This window comes from Esox lucius, chromosome 23 (assembly GCF_011004845.1).
Source record: "Esox lucius isolate fEsoLuc1 chromosome 23, fEsoLuc1.pri, whole genome shotgun sequence".
NCBI lineage: Eukaryota > Metazoa > Chordata > Actinopteri > Esociformes > Esocidae > Esox > Esox lucius.
In genome coordinates, this window is record NC_047591.1 from 2,336,332 (window position 1) to 2,355,492 (window position 19,161).

Genomic DNA, 19,161 nt, shown 5'->3' on the forward strand with positions numbered 1-19,161 from the left:
CCCTCATGCGAACGCAGCCAGCCAGGGGATCCATCCACCCCGACAAAAAGGCAGTCAGGCAGACCTCAGCCAGACTATTCTAACCCTCCTGCTCTCCTCTCCTCCGACTGGCCTCCTTCCCCTCAACCGTTCTGGATAGGCTCGAGCAGGTATCTGGTTAGTGTCAAATACTGTAATACTCTCTCTTGCCCTTGCCAACCTCACCAACACTCTCCCTCTCCCTCCATCACTCCCTTTGTCTGTCGGTTGGTCTCTGTATGTGCATTACATTAATATCCTCGCTGCATCTTTCTTTTGTCATTCCTTTTCCCTCTTTTCAAATCGCAATAATGGCCTTGCCAACTCTCCATCAGGTTTGAACATTCGACACGTGCTCTCCGGTGCAAATCTAGCCACGCCGCTCTGCTTTTTATCACAGCAATCACACAACCAAAAAGGATTGTCAAGCACATACAGATTTCCAACATCCTACAATCCTCCACAGAAAGTGATGAGAAAATGTTCAGTGCTGTCTGTGGAACCCACTGTCACCAACTAGGATTTGAACTGTATATTAATGACCCACAACGCTGGTTGGGTCATTTGCAGTGTTTTTTTTAGACATGCACGCAGTGTCTTGCCTCTGCCAATCCAAAAGTGGGAGACAATAGGTCTGGTTCTGTCAGATGCCATCAGCTTTTAGAACCACTCTTGTCTCATGTTGAGTAGATGGAACCCAGACCTGGGCTTCCTCCCATATACAATCACATTCTCTATTTAGTACACTACTTTTAGGCTAGGGCCTATAGGAACCGAGTAGTGCGCTAGAAGGGAATAGGGTGCTATTTGGAACAGTCCAGGATACTGCACAGCATACCGCTGGTACACCATCGCCAACACACTGACAAATTCCACTGTCAGTGTGCCCGCACAGATCCCTCACCAACCAAACAGTTTATTTGTTCCGCATCATCCTTTAGTTGGTTAAAAGCTCTTTTTATGTACCTTTATCTAGAATAAAGACTGTGCCCATCTAGTTTGAAAAATTGACTTATTCAAGAATTCTTTATGTTGTAAAAAAAACACTAAATAAATATTCTTTGTGTCCATGTCCATTTAAAGACATAAAGGCTGAGGTGGAATAAATGAACGGAACAATCTTTCCTTCAGGGATGTTTTGGAAACCGCATGTTTACCGAGAAGATAATTACATCAGAGCATTTTTAATCCCATTTGTATTCAACTCTCTATCCCACACAAAACAAAGGAACAGCATGGCCTTTCTGCACTTTAAAGACAGAGACTGGATCCTGGTACTCATACACAAAATGGACCAAGTCATTACTCGCTCATCCTTTGAAACAGTTAGATGGAGCTGGAGGCAGAGAGCTGCTGGGTAGTGACATGTCCTGCTTGTATGTATATCAACCAAGTGCCAAAAAAAGGAGGCACAAGAAAAACAATCAGAGAAAAAGAGAAACCATTTTGATAACAAGAAAGACAAAAAAAATTGAAAAAGAGAAAGAAAAACAAAGGGAGGAAAAAGAGAAAGAAAAAGGGGTGAATAAAAATCTTCCAGTAGATAACTGATAATGGGTGAGAGCTATGTCTCCATCAGGTCAACCTGGCTTGGCGGGTGTGGTGTTACATAGCGGGGCAAGGTTAGAGGGCACCAGAGAGCAGGAGGGATAGGGCTCACCAGCCCTGGGAGCGAGGGGCCGGGGTGGACCATGGATCAGGGCTCTGAGCCTAGTTACTGTAGCTGGTAGGGCTCTCTTGCCCTGGAGCTGTTGGTGACATCCGACAGTGGTGCCCAGACAGCTTGTGGACTAGGCCCGCTTGCTGCTTCCGCTGTCCAGACACGCAGCGCAGCTTTCACACAGCACTTGCAATGGTGTGAAAAAGTGAATTAGCCACCTTCACTGAAGGCCCCCATGCCCTGGGGATTAGATGAGTTTGAGAGGGATGAAGGACGGTGGGGGAAAAGGGAACCAAACCCTTTTAGAGGTGAGAAAAAGGGGACAGAGGAGGGGGTAGAGAGAGAGCATAATCCTCCCCCCACTGCAAATCTCCAGGTCCAGAGACGCATGTCTGCATTGGAGAAAGCACTCTGCTCAATGAGGGGAGACTTCCAATTATAATGGCACCCGCATGTAGAGAGAAGACACTAATGTGGATTATTGTGATTACCTTAGCGGAAATAGACATTTCTCTCTATTGTGTACATTTTTGGAGGTGTTAATTTCACCTGACTGAACCATTTTGAACAATAGAATAGGGTTGTTATGTTACCTACTTTTGACCATGGCCTACAGGTAAGGACTATATGGCATCATTTGTGAAGCAGAAAAGAAAGTAGAACTGAGAAGATATCACTTGGCTAATCTGAATGTCGCTATTACACAACCAGTATAAGAATGCTTCAGCCTCTCAGAAAATTACATGCATGCCTTTAAACCCAAGGTCAAATGCTCACGTAAAACCTGCAATAATACAAACTTTATGAACATTTCTGAAGCTGTAGTGTCAGGGTTCTTTGTGGAGGCTAGCACAAAACATTACGCGACAGAAATAAGAGATTTTCCCAACTGCAGAAGTACAAACATCATCCAACCACAGACAATCATCTCTGAAAGCTGAGGAGAGCCCAATGTTTTGTGCCCCGTCAAAGCCAGCAGTTTTCAGTGACTGTTCCAATCATGTCGCCAGGGTCCAAAGGGAAAGCTGTGTGTTTGTGTGTGTGTGTGTTTATATATTGACAAACAGGTGTAAGGGCTTCTGTTTATTAACTGTGAACACTAGCTGTATAGTACTTCAGCAATAACGTTTCTGCTCTCTCATTTCTTGTTCTGTGATCTGTGTGAGTTTATATGTTTGTCTGCTCTCAGGGTTTTTTGGCCCAGAAAGCTACAGCTATATAAAGCCCCAGCCTCCTGGAGCCGTATCTGACCTGCTCCTCCAAGTGTGTGTGTGTGTGTGTGTAAAAGAGAGAGAGCGAGAGAAAGGAGAGCCTGTTAGAGTGATGGAGTAGCAGACACCAGGCAGACAATGGCCTAGTAATTCTCTTCCCCTCTCCCTGAGTGCTTCCCACACACAATTTTTCACTCAATCTATTTCATGAAATATCACTCTCGCTCTCTGTCCCCCTTTCTCCCTCTTACTCTCTGTCGTTACCTCTCCTTTATCTCATCCCATCTGATCATCTGTCTATTCTCCTCATCTCACTCTTTCCCTTCATTCTTTACACCTGTCTGTGAGGCAGGTCAGGTCACTGTTGCTGCTGATACTGGGAGAGAAGCCTCACATGGCTCTGTCATTCTATCATCTAGCTATTTCTATGCCTCTGATTATATATATTTCTGGTTTTATCTGTGTTTATCTGGGATATAACTTTATTGACATGGACATTTAGGTTACTTACATTGTTAAAGTATACATCAACTAATAGTAGTCAGACCAATGATAAAAGGAAATAATAATGGTAAATATATAAAATAATATCCTGTATATGTAAATGCAAATGTATAAATCTTTTCACTTTATCAATATTCGGTGTTGTATGTAGATTGAACTGGTGTTCCTCCAAGTCACTTGATTCTATCATTGTCTCTATCATTGCTCTGCCTTTATATAAGCAAATGGACAAAATTATCAAACCATTCATGAAACACAGAGAAAAGGTAACAAGCACTTCAGTAAGGCTAAAATAGAGGAGGGGCTATCACTATTAATGTTAATGGACATATTAATGGACTGCTAAAATTCACACCAACATATTTTGCACCTTGTAATTCAACTGGATTAGAATGGACTGTGACAATAGCCACCCTTTCTCTACTGGCGCTGGTATCATATCCCTTCTCCTGTTAATAATGTATTGGGTAATTGAAAATAGTTTTTTCTACCTTTGCCGTAGTAATGGCCTTGTTAACCTCATCTTCAAGCTATTGCACACAGTGCATACGAGCCTGGAACACCTTCCATTCAAAGTTGGCCATGTGGGAGAGACTTTACTACCTAATGGTTTTGTCATCCTTTTATTTTAGTAACAACAATACTGCAAGGTAGGCTCCAAATGGAGGCAGGACTCTAGAAGGAGCTGGTGTTGTAAACTAGCAAAAACTTTCCCAGTGATTTATGACCACGAAAGAAATATGCCCTATTTTCCAGCTACCTAATTAGCAATGACATAACTGAGCTGGCAAGCTTATGGCCTCACAGAGAACAATATTGGTTAAAATAATTGGTAGATATGCACCTCATATATCTACCAAAGAAGTACAAACACTATCCCCTCATTGGTCAGACATTGGACAGATACAATTATCCTAGGAAACTACATTGTAATAATCTTAAATCAGTCTGCAAAAATGTTAACATGGTAACCTGGAAGTTGAATTTGGGAAAGAATCCTTTCGCCACCCTCCCCCCAACCAAAACCTTTCTTGATACAGAAAAAAAACCGATATATATACATGAAGATAAATTCAATCATTTCAGTACGTTCAGTAAGTTTCAACCGCTTTTCTTTACATCTATGATTAGGCTACTAGCATGGTCATCATGATTTAAGTTTGTATGTTTGGCTAGACCTAATAGAGCACATTGCAGAAAACTAATATTTTTCATGGTTTATTTAACAATAATAATCCGTTTTTTGTAAATCCGTTTGTGTGTTGGCATTCTAAATATGGCCAGTAAGGAATAGTGATGGGAAGTTTGAAAAAAGATTTAGACTAATTTAATTGATTTGAATTCATGATTCTACATACAAGCCTCTCGTTCGGAATAGGTTAGTGCAGTCATTTTGTGAATGATACTAGTAAGGTGTGCTTTAAATTAGGTAAATGTCTGACTGCTAGGCATGCAAATTAATAAATGTTCTTGATATATTTAAAACTAGGTCTAATTACAGCTATGACTGCTATTTTAAATTAAAAGTAATTTTATTTGACCTCTTTGAAGGTTATGTGTGCATAGTATGCCAACTGCACATCACTAATATAGACATTGACAGGTTTTTTTCCCCTTCATATGGTCTCTGCGTAGACTCACATTTCTTCATCCTTGGTCACCATCTATCATGAATGATACATAGGGGGGCCGAGGCAATGATACATAGTACATTTGGTTACACTTCAGTGTCCCAATTATCATCTGTAGATATTCTATAAATACTAATACTATAAAAACAGTTCAACAAACTATATGTTGATTAACAGGTGCTTGCTTATATTATGGTTAGGTTTAGAATAAGGTTTAGAGTAAAGGTTAAGATTAGTGTTAGAATACAGGTTAAGGTTAGAGTAAGGGTTGGGGTTTGTAGAGCATCTACAGACACATTTTTGGGACTCTCAAAATTAAGTGTGAACATTTACTTTTAATTATGCCATCTATGATGCCAATATATAAACGGCATGCTGTGTCTTTATCACATATTGAATTGAAAAAGAAACAGTTGAACAATCTCTTATTTAGAACATGTAAATGGCATCTCCTCTTTAGCAATATTATAGGACATGTTGTATTTCGCTATAAGTTCAGCTCTTTGTATAGTCTGTTCTGGTTTGGATTCTCTGCTAGTTAAGCTGCTAAAAAGTGGGCATGATTGAAGGTTTGCTTCATTTATAAATCAATATCATACTAATCATGCAGGGCAATAGATACAGTTGTGCTCAATAGTTTGCATCATTGGAGAAATGGTAATATATGTACCATTTGTAAAGAAAACATGAGTGAACAGACAACACATCTTATTTTTTACAGGATTCACAATGAACTGTAGGTTATAACAGAATGGCACTATCATAAAACAAAACATGGCAACAAAGAAAAAGGTAAACTGCCCCCTGTTCAAAAGTCTGGATACCCTTAGTTCGTAATACTGTGTATTGCCCCCTTTAGCATCAATGACATCATGCAGTCTTTTGTAATAGTTGTCTGTGAGGCCCCGAAATCTTGCAGGTGGTATAGCTGCCCATTTATCTTGGCAAAATGCCTCCAGGTCTTTGGTCGTCTTGCATGAACCGCACGTTTGAGATATCCACAGAGTGGCTCGATGATATTAAGGTCAGGAGACTGTGATGGCCACTCCAGAACCTCACCTTTTTCTGCTGTAACCACTGGAGGGTCAACTTGGCCTTGTGCTTAGGTTCATTGTCGTGCTGGAAAGTTCAAAAGCGTCCCATGCGCAGCTTTCATGCAGAAGAATGCAAATTGTCTGCCTGTATTTCCTGATAACATGCTGCATTCTTCTTTCCATACATTTTCAGAGGATTCCTTGTGCCTTTAGAGCTCACACACCCCAAAACATCAGTGAGCCACCACCATGCTACACAGTGGGGATGGTATTCTGTTCACTATAGGCCTTGTTGACCCCTGTCCAAAGATAGCGCTTATGGTTGTGATCACAAAGCTCTATTTTGGTCTTGTCACTCCAAATTACAGTGTGCAAGAAGCTGTGAGGTGTTGTCGGGCATATTGTAACCATGCTTTTTTGTGGCATTGTCGCAGTAAAGACGTCTTTATGGCAACTCGACCATGCAGCTCATTTTTGTTCAAGTATCGTCATATTGTATTCCTTGAAACAACCAAACCATATTTTTACAGAGCAGCTGTATTTTGCCTGAGGTTTTTTCTTTGTATTCCGAACAATTCTTCTGGCATTTCTGGCTGAAATCTTTCTTGGTCTACCTGACCTTGGCTTGGTATCAAGAGATCCCCGAATCTTCCACATCTTAATAAGTGATTGAACAGTACTGACTGGCATTTGCAAGGCTTTGGATGTCTTTTTATATCCTTTTCCATCTTTATTAAATTCCATGACCTTGTTATGCAGGTCTTTTGACAGTTATTTTCTGCTCTCCATGGCTCAGTATCTAGCCTGCTCAGTGCATCCACGTGAGAGCTAACAAACAAAAATGTATACACAGTCACCAGTTGCAATTAAAAAAGCGACAGGTTTGGAAAATTCACATTAAATTGCCATTTTCACCTGTGTGTCACCTTGTGTATCTGTAACAAGGCCAAACATTCAAGGGTATGTAAACTTTTGATCAGGGCCACTTGGGTGATATCTGTTATCATTATGATTTAAAAAGGAGCCAAACAACTATGTGATAATAAATGGCTTCATATGATCACTATCCTTAAATAAAATACTTTTTTTGCATGATCAGTCACATTTTCAAAATCAATGGCAAAATGTTTGCTAGGGTCTGCAAACATATGAGCACAACTGTATCAAGGACCAGTTTCATGTTCCAGAGGCTTTTTTCGCCGTTTCATCAGTTGGAAAGGTAAGAGGGAGAGAGTGTCTCACACATGCAGCCACACATGCAAATCACGGAACAGACACAGGTTGAGATTTTAGTAACAGGACAAAAATGATTCACATTACCGTTTGACCAAATCATGAAATCTGTTAAATAGCTAATTTGATGTGACCAGTGACTAAAACAGACTAGTAATAAGGTTGTAAAATTTGACCATTTGGTCACACCCAGCAGCCCTGATTAAGCATTAGTGACATTTTGATGTATTTTATAAATATACACCCAAATATACACCCAGTGTTCCAGATGAGCCAATTGGCACACAGTGTTTTGGACGTAGACTGCAGAGTTTAAAAAAACTGTGAGTTTTTAGTGGTATTTACCGTTGAAGACCATAAGAACTACAGAGTTAATGGTTCGCTTGTTCCCAGGGAATGGTCTAATGGCTAGACCCTTTTTAAAGTATTTAGTAAAGACTCATCTCTTCAGTAGTGGCCTGTGATTGAGCATAGTCTGGCTCAGGGGCATGAAGGTGAACAGCAAGACATTGGACTGTCTCTGCCGGGCAGGGTTCTAACTCTCCTCTGGGATACCCTCCCTCCAACTCTGTTACAGGGGCTTATTCAGTGTTCCCCCAAGCAGTCTCTATGAGAGTTCAAAACGTCATGTCAGGCGTTTTTGTATTGCAACCTGATTATGTTAGAGGGTTAAGATTGCAGTTAACTTTTTGCATATAGCAGTAACTACGCAAACAGTAATGGTTGTAGAGTTAATTGCCTATCCTGAAAAATACAGTAGGTTGTCGGTAGATTAGCGATAAGGCAGTGACGTATTATTGACATGAAGTATATGAAAAATTTAATTTATAAATTAAATATAGATAATTGGCCAGAATTATGAAATTCAATGCTCTTTAGTTAATACTCTGAAAGGTGTTGTAATGTTGCAAAACATAATCTAAAATGAATTCAAGTTTTTTCAGCATTGGTAATCTAAAACAGGTCCCGAAGAATTGTGTGCTATGTCATCAAAACTGCTTGCTTTCAAACTTAAACTTATTCACTGCAAAGTATTGTATCATTGTGATTCTACATAGATTATGGACAAATAAACAACATATTACACATCCAGTCCAGTTTAAAAAAGGGAATTTGCAAATTTCCCAGACTGCATTCTTTAGATTAGATTAGATTAAACTTTATTGTCATTGAACAGTACAAGTACAGTACAACGAAATGCAGTTAGTATCTAACCAGAAGTGGAAATAGGTAGTGGTAAGTGATGGATCACTAATGCCACGTTTCTTTTGGTGCCAGACACTGGTGTTTTCCCCTAAAGTCCCAATTTTTTTCTGTTCCCAATGACACGGTCCAGGGCCAGTTGGCCACAAGGCCATGGCCGAATGGCCGGCTCTCACTTGGTGCCAAGCCCCGAACTAGGGCGGGATTTGCGGATTGACGTTTGACGTGGTGTGAAAACGCGGCATGCTGTTCTATTCGAATGGCAATGTTTATCGTTTGCTTCAGGCTTCTCGTAATGGTTTTCATCCGATCTAACAAACAGATCCCTGATTAAATAAAGCAATAGAACAGGGCAGGAAAGACTCAAAACGGAAAGAGTTGCAACGACCAAAGGTGGTACGATACCACTGACTCAATAAAAAAACGGAACACTGAGTCCGAGATGTTGCATTCAGACCCTATTACAACATAAAATTACCTCAGAATTCTCCCAAATCCTTCTATTAAAGGTAGATCGTTTTGACAAAACACTTATCAAAATAAATAATGAATACACTGCCCTACAGTTTAGCTGGAGAAGGAGCCGGTCGCAGGAGTTTGAGGAAGAAATTAGTTTTATTACTTTAGTTCAAATGCTGTATTGTAAAGAAACTGAGCACAGCGTTACTGTTTATTTTATTTTAACCATAAAACTAAATTGCGTTAATAGTTTACTTCTCCCTCCCCACCTGAGCCACTCCGTAAGTCCTTGGTACCAAATGTATAGTCTAGAGCCAACATTAGCATAAATAACTGGCGTGACCCTGGTGCCGGGGTAAAGCATCAGTGGAAACCCATCAAGAGTTCACAGAGTTCTCTGGTTCACAGAGTTCAGCAGGGTTACAGTGGATGGGAAGAAACTGTTCCTGAGCCTGCTGGTGTGGGACCAAAGAGACCTGTACCGACTGCCTGATGGTAGGGTGGCATGGGTGTGAAGTGTCCCTGATGATCCTGTGCACCCTGCGCCCCATATGCCCTTTAAAGTTGTATTCTCATTTTGCTTAGCATTAGGTAGATACTTGAACTAGCTTCACTTTGTTGGATGGAGTTACGAACTATTATGTAACATTCATGATGATAAATAACAAGCAAACCTTGTTTTTCAACGTTGTTTTGTCATTTAGCATTTAGCTAAAGCTCTTATAAATAGCAATGTACAAACATTATTCAATGCCTATGTTTAGTATTTTACATGACACAATTATTTTATGGAAGGAGGCTGTTGGAAGCTGGGGATGATTAGGTTGCCATGAACATATAAGGACCTGTTTGGAAATGTAGGTCATCAGTGTTGACACCCATATTTTTATTCGTTCCATGTGGTCTTTAATGACCCAAGTAAGAACACAAAGTTTGAAATCCCATCTGAAAGGTGGCACTCTGCTTAAAGCAATGTCCACTTTATTGCATGGGATTTGATCTTTACGGATGAGTACGCTCTACTGGACCTCCAACAACACTTCCAGCAGCATTTGGGGTTGGCTGTCCGGATCTGTGGTCACTAAAATATCACATGATACCTAGCGTAAGAGCAGTGGTGTAAAAGAGCTACTCCACTCACATGATCCATCTGAAATCTCCTTCCAGCTGAAAAGTTACATCTTGCAAAGTTAAGAAGTTGCAACCAATTATATCCCTCTGAATTAGATACAGTGAGCCATCCCCCTCCAACTGACCTGCTGCATACCTGAATGTCGCTGTGGTTGGCACTGATTGGGTGCAATACAATATTTTGACAGTGACACAAGTACATCCTGGTCATAGTAGACTGTTAAAAAGTACCGGGAAGCCATCTCCCTTAGAAACATGTCATCAAAGGCAATCACAAAGCTGCTTATCTCAAAGAGTAGGTCTGCCCAGCACCATCCTAACCAACCTTGGCACATCTTTCATGTATTGGCTGAAGTGAGACCTCTGCAGGTTATATGAGGTCAATCAAATACTCACCAGCGTTTATCATCCTACGACGAACAGGCTTTGTGAAAGGTCAACAAAACAATAAAAAGTAACCTATGGAGGGTGGTCTCAAGAGATGGGATGGACTGGGACATGGGTTGCTAACCCATTTGATGCTTGACGTACATGAGGTCCCAAAAGCTTCAATAGGCTTTTTTCCGTTTTCCGTTAACCTTTCACCCTAACGAGAGAGTAAGCAGCGGTATGGCCCATATTAAAAGAAAATATGAAGAAGGCGCAGGAACACCCCTACAGGTTGTCAAAGACAACCAGAGAATTTCAAATAGGCGAAAAGATGCTCCTCGTTGTGCCCACCATGGAACATCAGCTGTTGGATTAGTGAAAGGGAACTCACAAAGTGGTAAAGAGACTCTCAGCTGTCAATTATCGCATCCCCTGAAGAAATGTCAGGGAGGTGAGTGCCTTGATGTTGGCTGTGCAGAAAGAAAAGTCAGTAAAATCAAACTCCATAATAAATCCTGGGTTTGCATTTCCATCTAGTCAGCGACGGGAGTAGCAAACCAGCTATAATCGGCTATAACCCATAACAAATTCAATTTAAACTGTTAAGAAACTAATTTGAAGCAAAAACATGTTTTTATAAAATCCGATAATATAGCAATTTAGACATTTTCTATAGTTTTACCTAAAGCTGTTTCTTTAATGTATGCTTTCAAATAAATCATCAGAATGTTGTAATACAATTTGTTTTATCTTCTGAAAAAGTGGGGTTCTGGGGTGCTCATCCTCAGCATCCTCCCTAGGCCCACTTCCATTTATTAATACTTCCATTGTTTGACCACCTCCATAATTGCAAATAGCCCAATTGGCCATTTACCCAGTGATCTATTGTCATGTCCTCCCTCCCCAGAGGTGCTCTGTTTTGGTTACTCCAGGTTGTCGGGGCAACGCATTAAGGGGCGTGGCGTCACTCTTTTGAATAGAGCCGGTACCAGCTGTTCCCTATACCCAATCACACACCTGTTCCCGCTTGGCTCATCACCGGCTGTATATCTGAGGAGCCCTGACGACCCGTCCCTGCCGGATCGTTGATCCACATTCGTATGTGTCACGGCTCACGACTAAATCCCTGAGATAGCGTTGCTTTTCGAACCCATTAATCTTGTCTCCCTGTGCTTATAGGAATCTTCCTGACAACCTTCACCAGCCCGTGTACCGACCTCCTGCCTGTCCAAGACTGCTCTTTCTACTCCCTGTCTGTACCTCTGCCGCCAGCCTGTGTGCCTACCTCCTGCCTGTCCAAGACTGCTTTGCCTACTCCCTGTCTGTACCTCTGCCGCCAGCCCGTGTGCCTACCTCCTGCCTGTCCAAGACTACTCTGCCTACTCCCTGTCTGTACCTCTGCCGCCCGCCCGTGTACCGAACCTCTGCTTGCCAACGACAACCCTCTCATATTAAATTGATTTTCGCACCGCACTCATCCGGTCTGCGTTTGGGTTCCTTTCAGATCTGACATCTATAAACCAATGACATGCAGCAAGAGGTCCAGTAACAAAGACGGTTTGCCATTCATTCATTTTTGCCGGACAGCGTTACCAGAGCCGGCCTAGAAGAGCGAATGTCACTGACTGACTGACTGACTCACTGACTCATAGACTGACTATCCTTTTTAAATAGCGTAGTGGTTAGAGACGCAGGCTCCGGAACAACAAGACCCACGTTCGCCTTCCGTGACAGTCAAAACGCATTATGCCTGACATTCAGGACAGGCAAAAACGTTGCTGGCTACATAGCTATATAATAGGAAGCCTAAAATAAAACAGTTCTGGTAGATATTAGGATTTGTTCTGGATAGACAAACACTTCGCTGGCTACACGATTCTCTCGTCTTTTCACTTGACAAAAAAGTCAGCTATCGTTAGTGATGGCCATTTGGATTCATTACTGTTCTTCTAGAAGCAGGATATAATGTTAGCAGTGCTAACTCAGATTTTCTTTTTCTAAATAAAAGCCATCATTGAAATATATAAGTTAATATAGTTAAGAATCTAGTCTTTACATTTTATGTTTAATTAATGTCCGTCCGTTGTCTGTTTCTTTTTCACAGACTAGATTGCCAGCATAATATCCTACTGCTAAAATAACACTAATGAAGCCTCGAATGGCCATTACTAGTTATGGTCAGCTATATTGATAGATACTGTATCTATGTCATTCACAAATGGCTAATTAGCAGTTCAAACAGCCAGTGGCAAAAGAGGATTTGTTCAGGATAGACAAAATCCTCGCTGGCTACACGATACTCTCGTCTTTTCACTTGACAAAAAGGTCAGCTATCGTTAGTGAAGAAAAAGTCTGTTATCGTCACCTATATTGATACAGTAGTTATTGTATCAATGTAATTCACGAATGGCTAATAATCTAGCGACATATTACTTATTAGTAAGCTTTTAAAACGGCCAGTGGCAAAAGTCATACTGTTCATAGAGACTATTTGTGGTGAAGGTAAACTTAATAAGAAATGTTACTCAGTTTAACACAATAATTAATGGTGTCTAACAAAATATTAAAACTTTAGGCTATACTGACACCCGGCAAATGTACAGCTCTGTGGCGTAGCGGGTTAATGACACTGCCTTTCACGTAGGTGACCCAGGTTTGATTCTTGAGAGGGCAGCCACGTTCTATTTAAGACCAGCTGAACTAGGATTGCCTGGTATCTTGTTTTAAGGTAATTGTTACATTCTGGTTTCACCATTTAGATCTGAAAACACTTTTTAAGGATAGTCTCCCAATTTCTGGCCACCAAAAGTACTAATACATATTAATACAGTGGATATAAAAAGTCTACACACTCCTGTGAAAATGCCAGATTTTTGTGATGTAAAAGAATGAGACAAAGATAAATCATGTCAGAAATATTTCCACTTTTAATGTGACATATAATGTGAACAATTCAATTGAAAAACAAACTGAAATCTTCGAGGGGGGAAAATGAAAAATAAAAACCTGGTTGCATAAGTGTGCATACCCTCTTATAACTGGGGATGCGGCTGTGTTCAGGATTAACCAATCACATTCAAACTCATGTTAAATAGAAGTCATTACACACCTGCCATCATTTAAAGTGATTCTGATTAATCAAAAATAAAGTTCAGCTGTTCTCCTGACATTTTCTTAGTTGCATCTCAGAGCAAAAGCCATGATCCGCAGAGAGCTTCCAAAGCATCAGAGGGATCTCATTATTGAAAGATATCAGTCAGAAAGAGAAGGGTACAAAATAATTTCCAAAGCATTAGATATACCATGGAACACAGTGATGACAGTCATCATCAAGTGTAGAAAATGTGGCACAACAGAGACATTACCAAGAACTGGACGTCTCTCCAAAATGTATGAAAAGATGAGAAGAAAACTGGTCAGGGAGGCTTCCAAGAGGCCTACAGCAACATTAAAGGAACTGCAGGAATTTCTGGCAAGTACTGGCTGTGTGCTACATGTGACAACAATCTCCTGTATTCTTCATATGAATGGGCTATGGGGTAGGGTGGCAAGACGGAAGCCTTTTCTTACAAAGAAAAACATCCAAGCCCAGCTGAAGTTTGCAAAAACAAACTTCAAGTCCCCCAAAAGCATGTGGGAAAATGTGTAATGGTCTAATAAAACCAAGGTTTAACTTTTTGGCAATAATTCCAAAAGGTATGTTTGGCGCAAAAACAACACTTCACTTCACCCAAAGTGAAGCATGGTGGTGGCAGCATCATGCTTTGGGGCTGTTTTTCTTCAGCTGGAACCGAGGCCTTAGTCAGGGTGGAGGGAATTATGAACAGTTCCAAATACCAGGCAATTTTGGCACAAAACCTTCAGGTGTCCGTTAGAAAGCTGAAGATGAAAAGGAAGTTCAACTTTCAGCATGACAACGACCCAAAGAACACATCCAAATTCATAAAAGCATGTATTCACCAGAAGAAGATTCATGTTTTGGAATGGCCCAGCCAGAGCCCAGACCTGAATCCAATTGAACATCTGTGGGGTGATCAGAAGAGGGCTGTGCACAGGAGATGTCCTCGCAATCTGACAGATTTGGAGCTCTTTTGCAAAGAAGATTGGGCTAATATTGCCACGTCAAGATGTGCCATGCTAATAGACTCCTACCCAAAAAGACTGAGTGCTGTAATAAAATCAAAATGTGCTTCAACAAAGTATTAGTGTAAGGGTGTGCACACTTATGCAACCAGGTTATTGTAAGTTTTTTTGTTTGTTTTTTCAAGAATTTCTGTTTGTTTTTCAATTGAATTGTTCACATTATAGGTCACATTAAAGGTGGAAAAGGTTCTGACATGATTTATCTTTTTCTCATTCTTTTACATTACAAGAACCTGGCATTTTAACAGGGCTGTGTAGACTTTTTATATCCACTGTATATGAGATAAGACTAGTATTTGCTCTGCCAGCCCTGTACTCCATCAGTTAATCTTATGAAGGGCATTGTGTATTTAAACCCTTCATAGATGTTGTGGATTTTGACCCTATTTTCTATCACAAGCAGCCCCGATATACCAAATAACATTCTGTTTATGTGTACCTTTATTGAGCGAATTAACGTGATTCTGGTCATGGTTCAGTTTTCCAGCATTACCAGGATGTCCTACTGTCCTGAATGTTCTCAACTGAGGTAATAGGAAAGTGTAAAGAAAAAGAAAGGTTGTTGCAATGAGACATACTATTATTTATGGGAAGGAAGATGGAGGATAAATGCTTCAGACAATACCAGTGGGAAACAATCAATTAGTCAGGGAGTGACAAATGCGGAGCAAACATGGTCAACCTTTCACAAGAACCTGACAACCCCGTGGCAGCCAGCCCAGTCAACTCTTCTAACATCCGACAAATCTACCAGTGGCTTCTACTGATGTGACCGTGGCCATGTGACTTTTTGAGATGCCGGCATATAACAATCAAACAGCACACTGTAAGGTAGGAAATGGGAAATATCTTTTTGCATAGATTCAGGTACCAAAAACAAGAATTAATCTCAAAAAACAGTTTCTGTATCAGTTTCATGGGAAACAGAAAGTTAAAACTTCCATGCACAAAGGATAGTTTGCCTATTTTGGACACCTAGTTATTAGACCCAGTCTGAGATCATTATATCCAGCATTGTGAGGACAGAGTCTTCTGAACTAGCATTATCCACAATGTGTTAGGCTCTTTCACAGGCTTCCATTTTTTGTTTGACAGGGCATGGACCAAAGTTCAAATTTTTCCATAACAAGCTAGCGATATCAGTGCATGGAAAAATCTGCAGAGAGCAGCATTCATAAAAGCGAGATCAGATTTCAGAGGGGAGATAGCAGCATTTTGAGGAGCACAGATGAAGAAAAAGCGTAAACTTTGAGTGAAGGACCATATTCTTATAGGAGCATTATGAACCAAATTAAATGCAACTAATAGTGTTCTACTGTAGTTCATTACAGTTGCCATGACCTGGTAAAAGCTGGCAGTATGGAAAAAAATCCATGTTGTGATAAGCGTCAGAATTGATGTGATTCTGAAACTGTCAGTTTCAGGAAGCAGAGAGTGAGAGTTGATGGATAGAGAGAACAGCTCACTGCCTGTCCTAATGACCTGTACCATCAAGCTAATTTAATGTCTGCTGGTGGGAAACATAGCCGGCCAATTACGCAGCCCCTATCTAATCTCAGAGGTCAGGGGTCACCACAACCCCTCCATCTGTCTTCATTCTGTCACCCATTTGCTGGAGGTTGACTGTGCCAAAAGAGCTTCAATAGGAGAGACATTGACATCAGGACAGGACACAAGTGCCTTGCATCTCAGATACTGAGGCATAAATCAGTAGTTCCTGTATCACTACAACACACGTACCTGGCACATGCACGCACACACTCTTCAGACCCTATCTTGAGACAAATACTGCCTATTCTAACGTAAAAATTAAGTATGAACACAGCTCTTTGAATTTCTGTGAAAAAGTTAAAAGCACAATAAATCTGTACACCCCGACATGCTCTCTCTCTCTCACACACACACACACACACACACATCACACACACATCACACACACACTAGGATATGCTGGGAATCCTTTCAACAGGACTGTGATGGAATTCCAGACGCCAGTTTGGCATGTAATGTGATCTTATAAAAGGACAGACAGGCTGACAAACAGGCAGGCAACAAGACAGACATTAAGGCTAACAGACAGACAAGCAAGCAAGCAGGAAAGCAAACAAACACACTGGCAGACAACATGAGAGGCAGTCAGACAGTCAGCCAAACAGAAGGAAAACAGACATAAAGACAGACTGTCAAGCAAGCAAAGGATCAGGCAGATAGACAGGCGGACAGACAGACATGTCGGCTCCCTGATGAGATGGCTCTTTTACCATACGAGGACTATACACCTAAAAAGATTCTCAACCTTCTGTATTATACTCCCTATGGACATAAAACTGGTATTATTCTAGGCAGCTCTGTGTGTTCTAGGCTTAAGGACAACTGTGTATTTGACTGAAGAACATCCAATGTGTAGCAGCGCTGCTGGTTCAATATCATCTTTTAGTATAGCGATTCCAGAATGACTCTCTAATGTCATGGCCTTGGTTCAACAGCAGAAGCTTGCCAATAGAATTAAAGCTGGGCAAAACAACTCAAGACAAAGCTGAATCGAGTAGATCAGATTGCCGCCAATATTGATATCCAAGCAACTCAACAGAAATAGTCATGTAAAAAGGATTCCCTTTCTCAAAGCCAGGTGTGTGGTTCCATTGGGCCATGACTCAGAAACCAAAGACAGTCTCATAAGGCCTTATGCAAGTGATCTAATCAAACAGTCAACTTCAGTGACACAGGTTTGCATTGTGTTCTCACTGGTTTGACCAAATTAGAGGTATAGAATTTCAGAACAGGTGAGTTCCTCAGACACAATACCAGCGAACTCAATGTTTGGGTGTATATGTGAGGGTGGATTGGCCTGGGGAGACTGGTACACAGCTGAGCAAACAGCGGAGAGTGTCGGATATCCTCTGGATTAACTCAGAGACATACGCACAAATACCTAAATAAACAGGAGACCCTTGAAAAGGCGGGAGCCCAGAAACAGATAAACTCCTATAGAAGAAGTCTTGTCATTAACACAATCCTCATATTGTCGTCTAACCTGGAACACGAAAGCATAGGCTGCAGTGGCCAAAATGACTGATGTACAGCATGTTAATGCTAACATGCTGTGGTAGCCTATAGGCCGAACTGATAATGCATATGTGCATCCCTTGCATCTTATTGTTAGCTACAGCGGTGGGAGTGTGTGCTGCTTGCTAAGCAAGACCTAGCTTTGGCTCCAGCTGTGGTGCTTTGAGGCAGAAATTAGCAGAGGTGCGACCGCTCAGCCAGGTGCCGCACCCCCCCACCCCCACCACACACACACACACCTTCCCATCGGACCACTTCCTTCCCAGTTAATTAGGAGAGCCGGCGGGGGGGCCACAGTCAAGGGCGGGGGTTAGGGAATGGGGAGGTTCCTGTGAAACAGCTGTAAAACCATCCATTACTGCTGATCCTGTCAGAGGGCTGGGGGGGGGTTGTGAGGATGGAGTAGGGGATGTAAAGGGGGGGTATAATAATGATGGGTGGACAGAGTGTGGATGAGGATCGCGAGGCAGTACTGAAGGGAGATAAATCACACTGAGGCTTGTGATAAGACAGCGGGAACTTGACTCACCTTCGCACTGCTTGCCGTCTCCTTTGTAACCCGGCTTGCAGATGCACTTGAAGGATTTGGGGGTGTTCTGGCAGAGGGCGTCGATGTGACAGTCATCCGTGGCTTCAGAGCACTCATCTGCATCTGGTGAAATAACAGGAGAGACATATGTAAACCATAGGTCACTGAGGGCTTGTCAATATGACTAAGGGTAAAAAAATCTATGAGTGAGAGGTGATGGTAAATTAATTTCAATGTCATATTGAAGGCTCTATCTGAGGTAGCCCAGTCCTCTTTCAATATATAACCGGCGGCCTGCTATCCTACATGCAACTGCTGGCTTGCCTCTAAAAGGGCCAGTAGGAAGCACTCTTTGCTCTTGTCTTTTCTCTGGCAGGGCCAATAGGAAGCACACTTTTCTCAGGGTAGTAACTCAGGGACACTGCTATTTTTTAGATGTGATGCTAAAGGGGTGTACTGACTACATGGTCCTCTCACTTGGTAACAATGTGGCACATGTAATGCCAGGGTTGCGATTTAGAAATGTCAGGATAAGAATGTCAGCTAAATTACTTAAAAGGTCACTTAAGATCACAGTGTACTTTTTGTAAGATATATATTAGATATATGTTCAGGCTGCTGGACACGTTTAAAGATGTCAAATGTTTTCAAACCTGTTGTATAGGCCCAGGTAGAGCTATATTGGATTGATGTGGAGATTGTTTTGCCTAATCATTGATACCAGTCCAATAAGCTATATCTGACAACACTCAAAAAAGCACAAAACCAATAATAATTGACATTAATCAAATACCATTATCAGAAAGGTAATACCAAAGGAACAAGAGCAATCGTTTCCTAGAATTGATCAAGCCATTGATAGAGAGGCCAGTCACATCTGGGGCTGTATCCAGAGGCCAAGGTCCAGTTAATTACAGAGGAGAGACAGAGGATATAGAGAGAAACAGATGAGTTTCATCTATCCAAATTA

The 19,161-nt window shown here is 41.3% G+C and overlaps 1 protein-coding gene across 5 annotated transcripts in view; it reads right to left on the bottom strand.

The window, feature by feature from the left end:
• The window catches only part of scube1 (signal peptide, CUB domain, EGF-like 1), a 118,397-nt gene that overhangs the window by 97,593 nt on the left and 1,643 nt on the right, over positions 1-19,161 (bottom strand). For all 5 annotated transcript variants that reach the window (XM_034290068.1, XM_034290067.1, XM_029116957.2 and 2 more), the window contains exon 2: positions 18,192-18,314. In XM_034290068.1, coding sequence (XP_034145959.1) covers positions 18,192-18,314 — 123 coding nt within the window. The remainder of the gene's footprint in view (positions 1-18,191; positions 18,315-19,161) is intronic.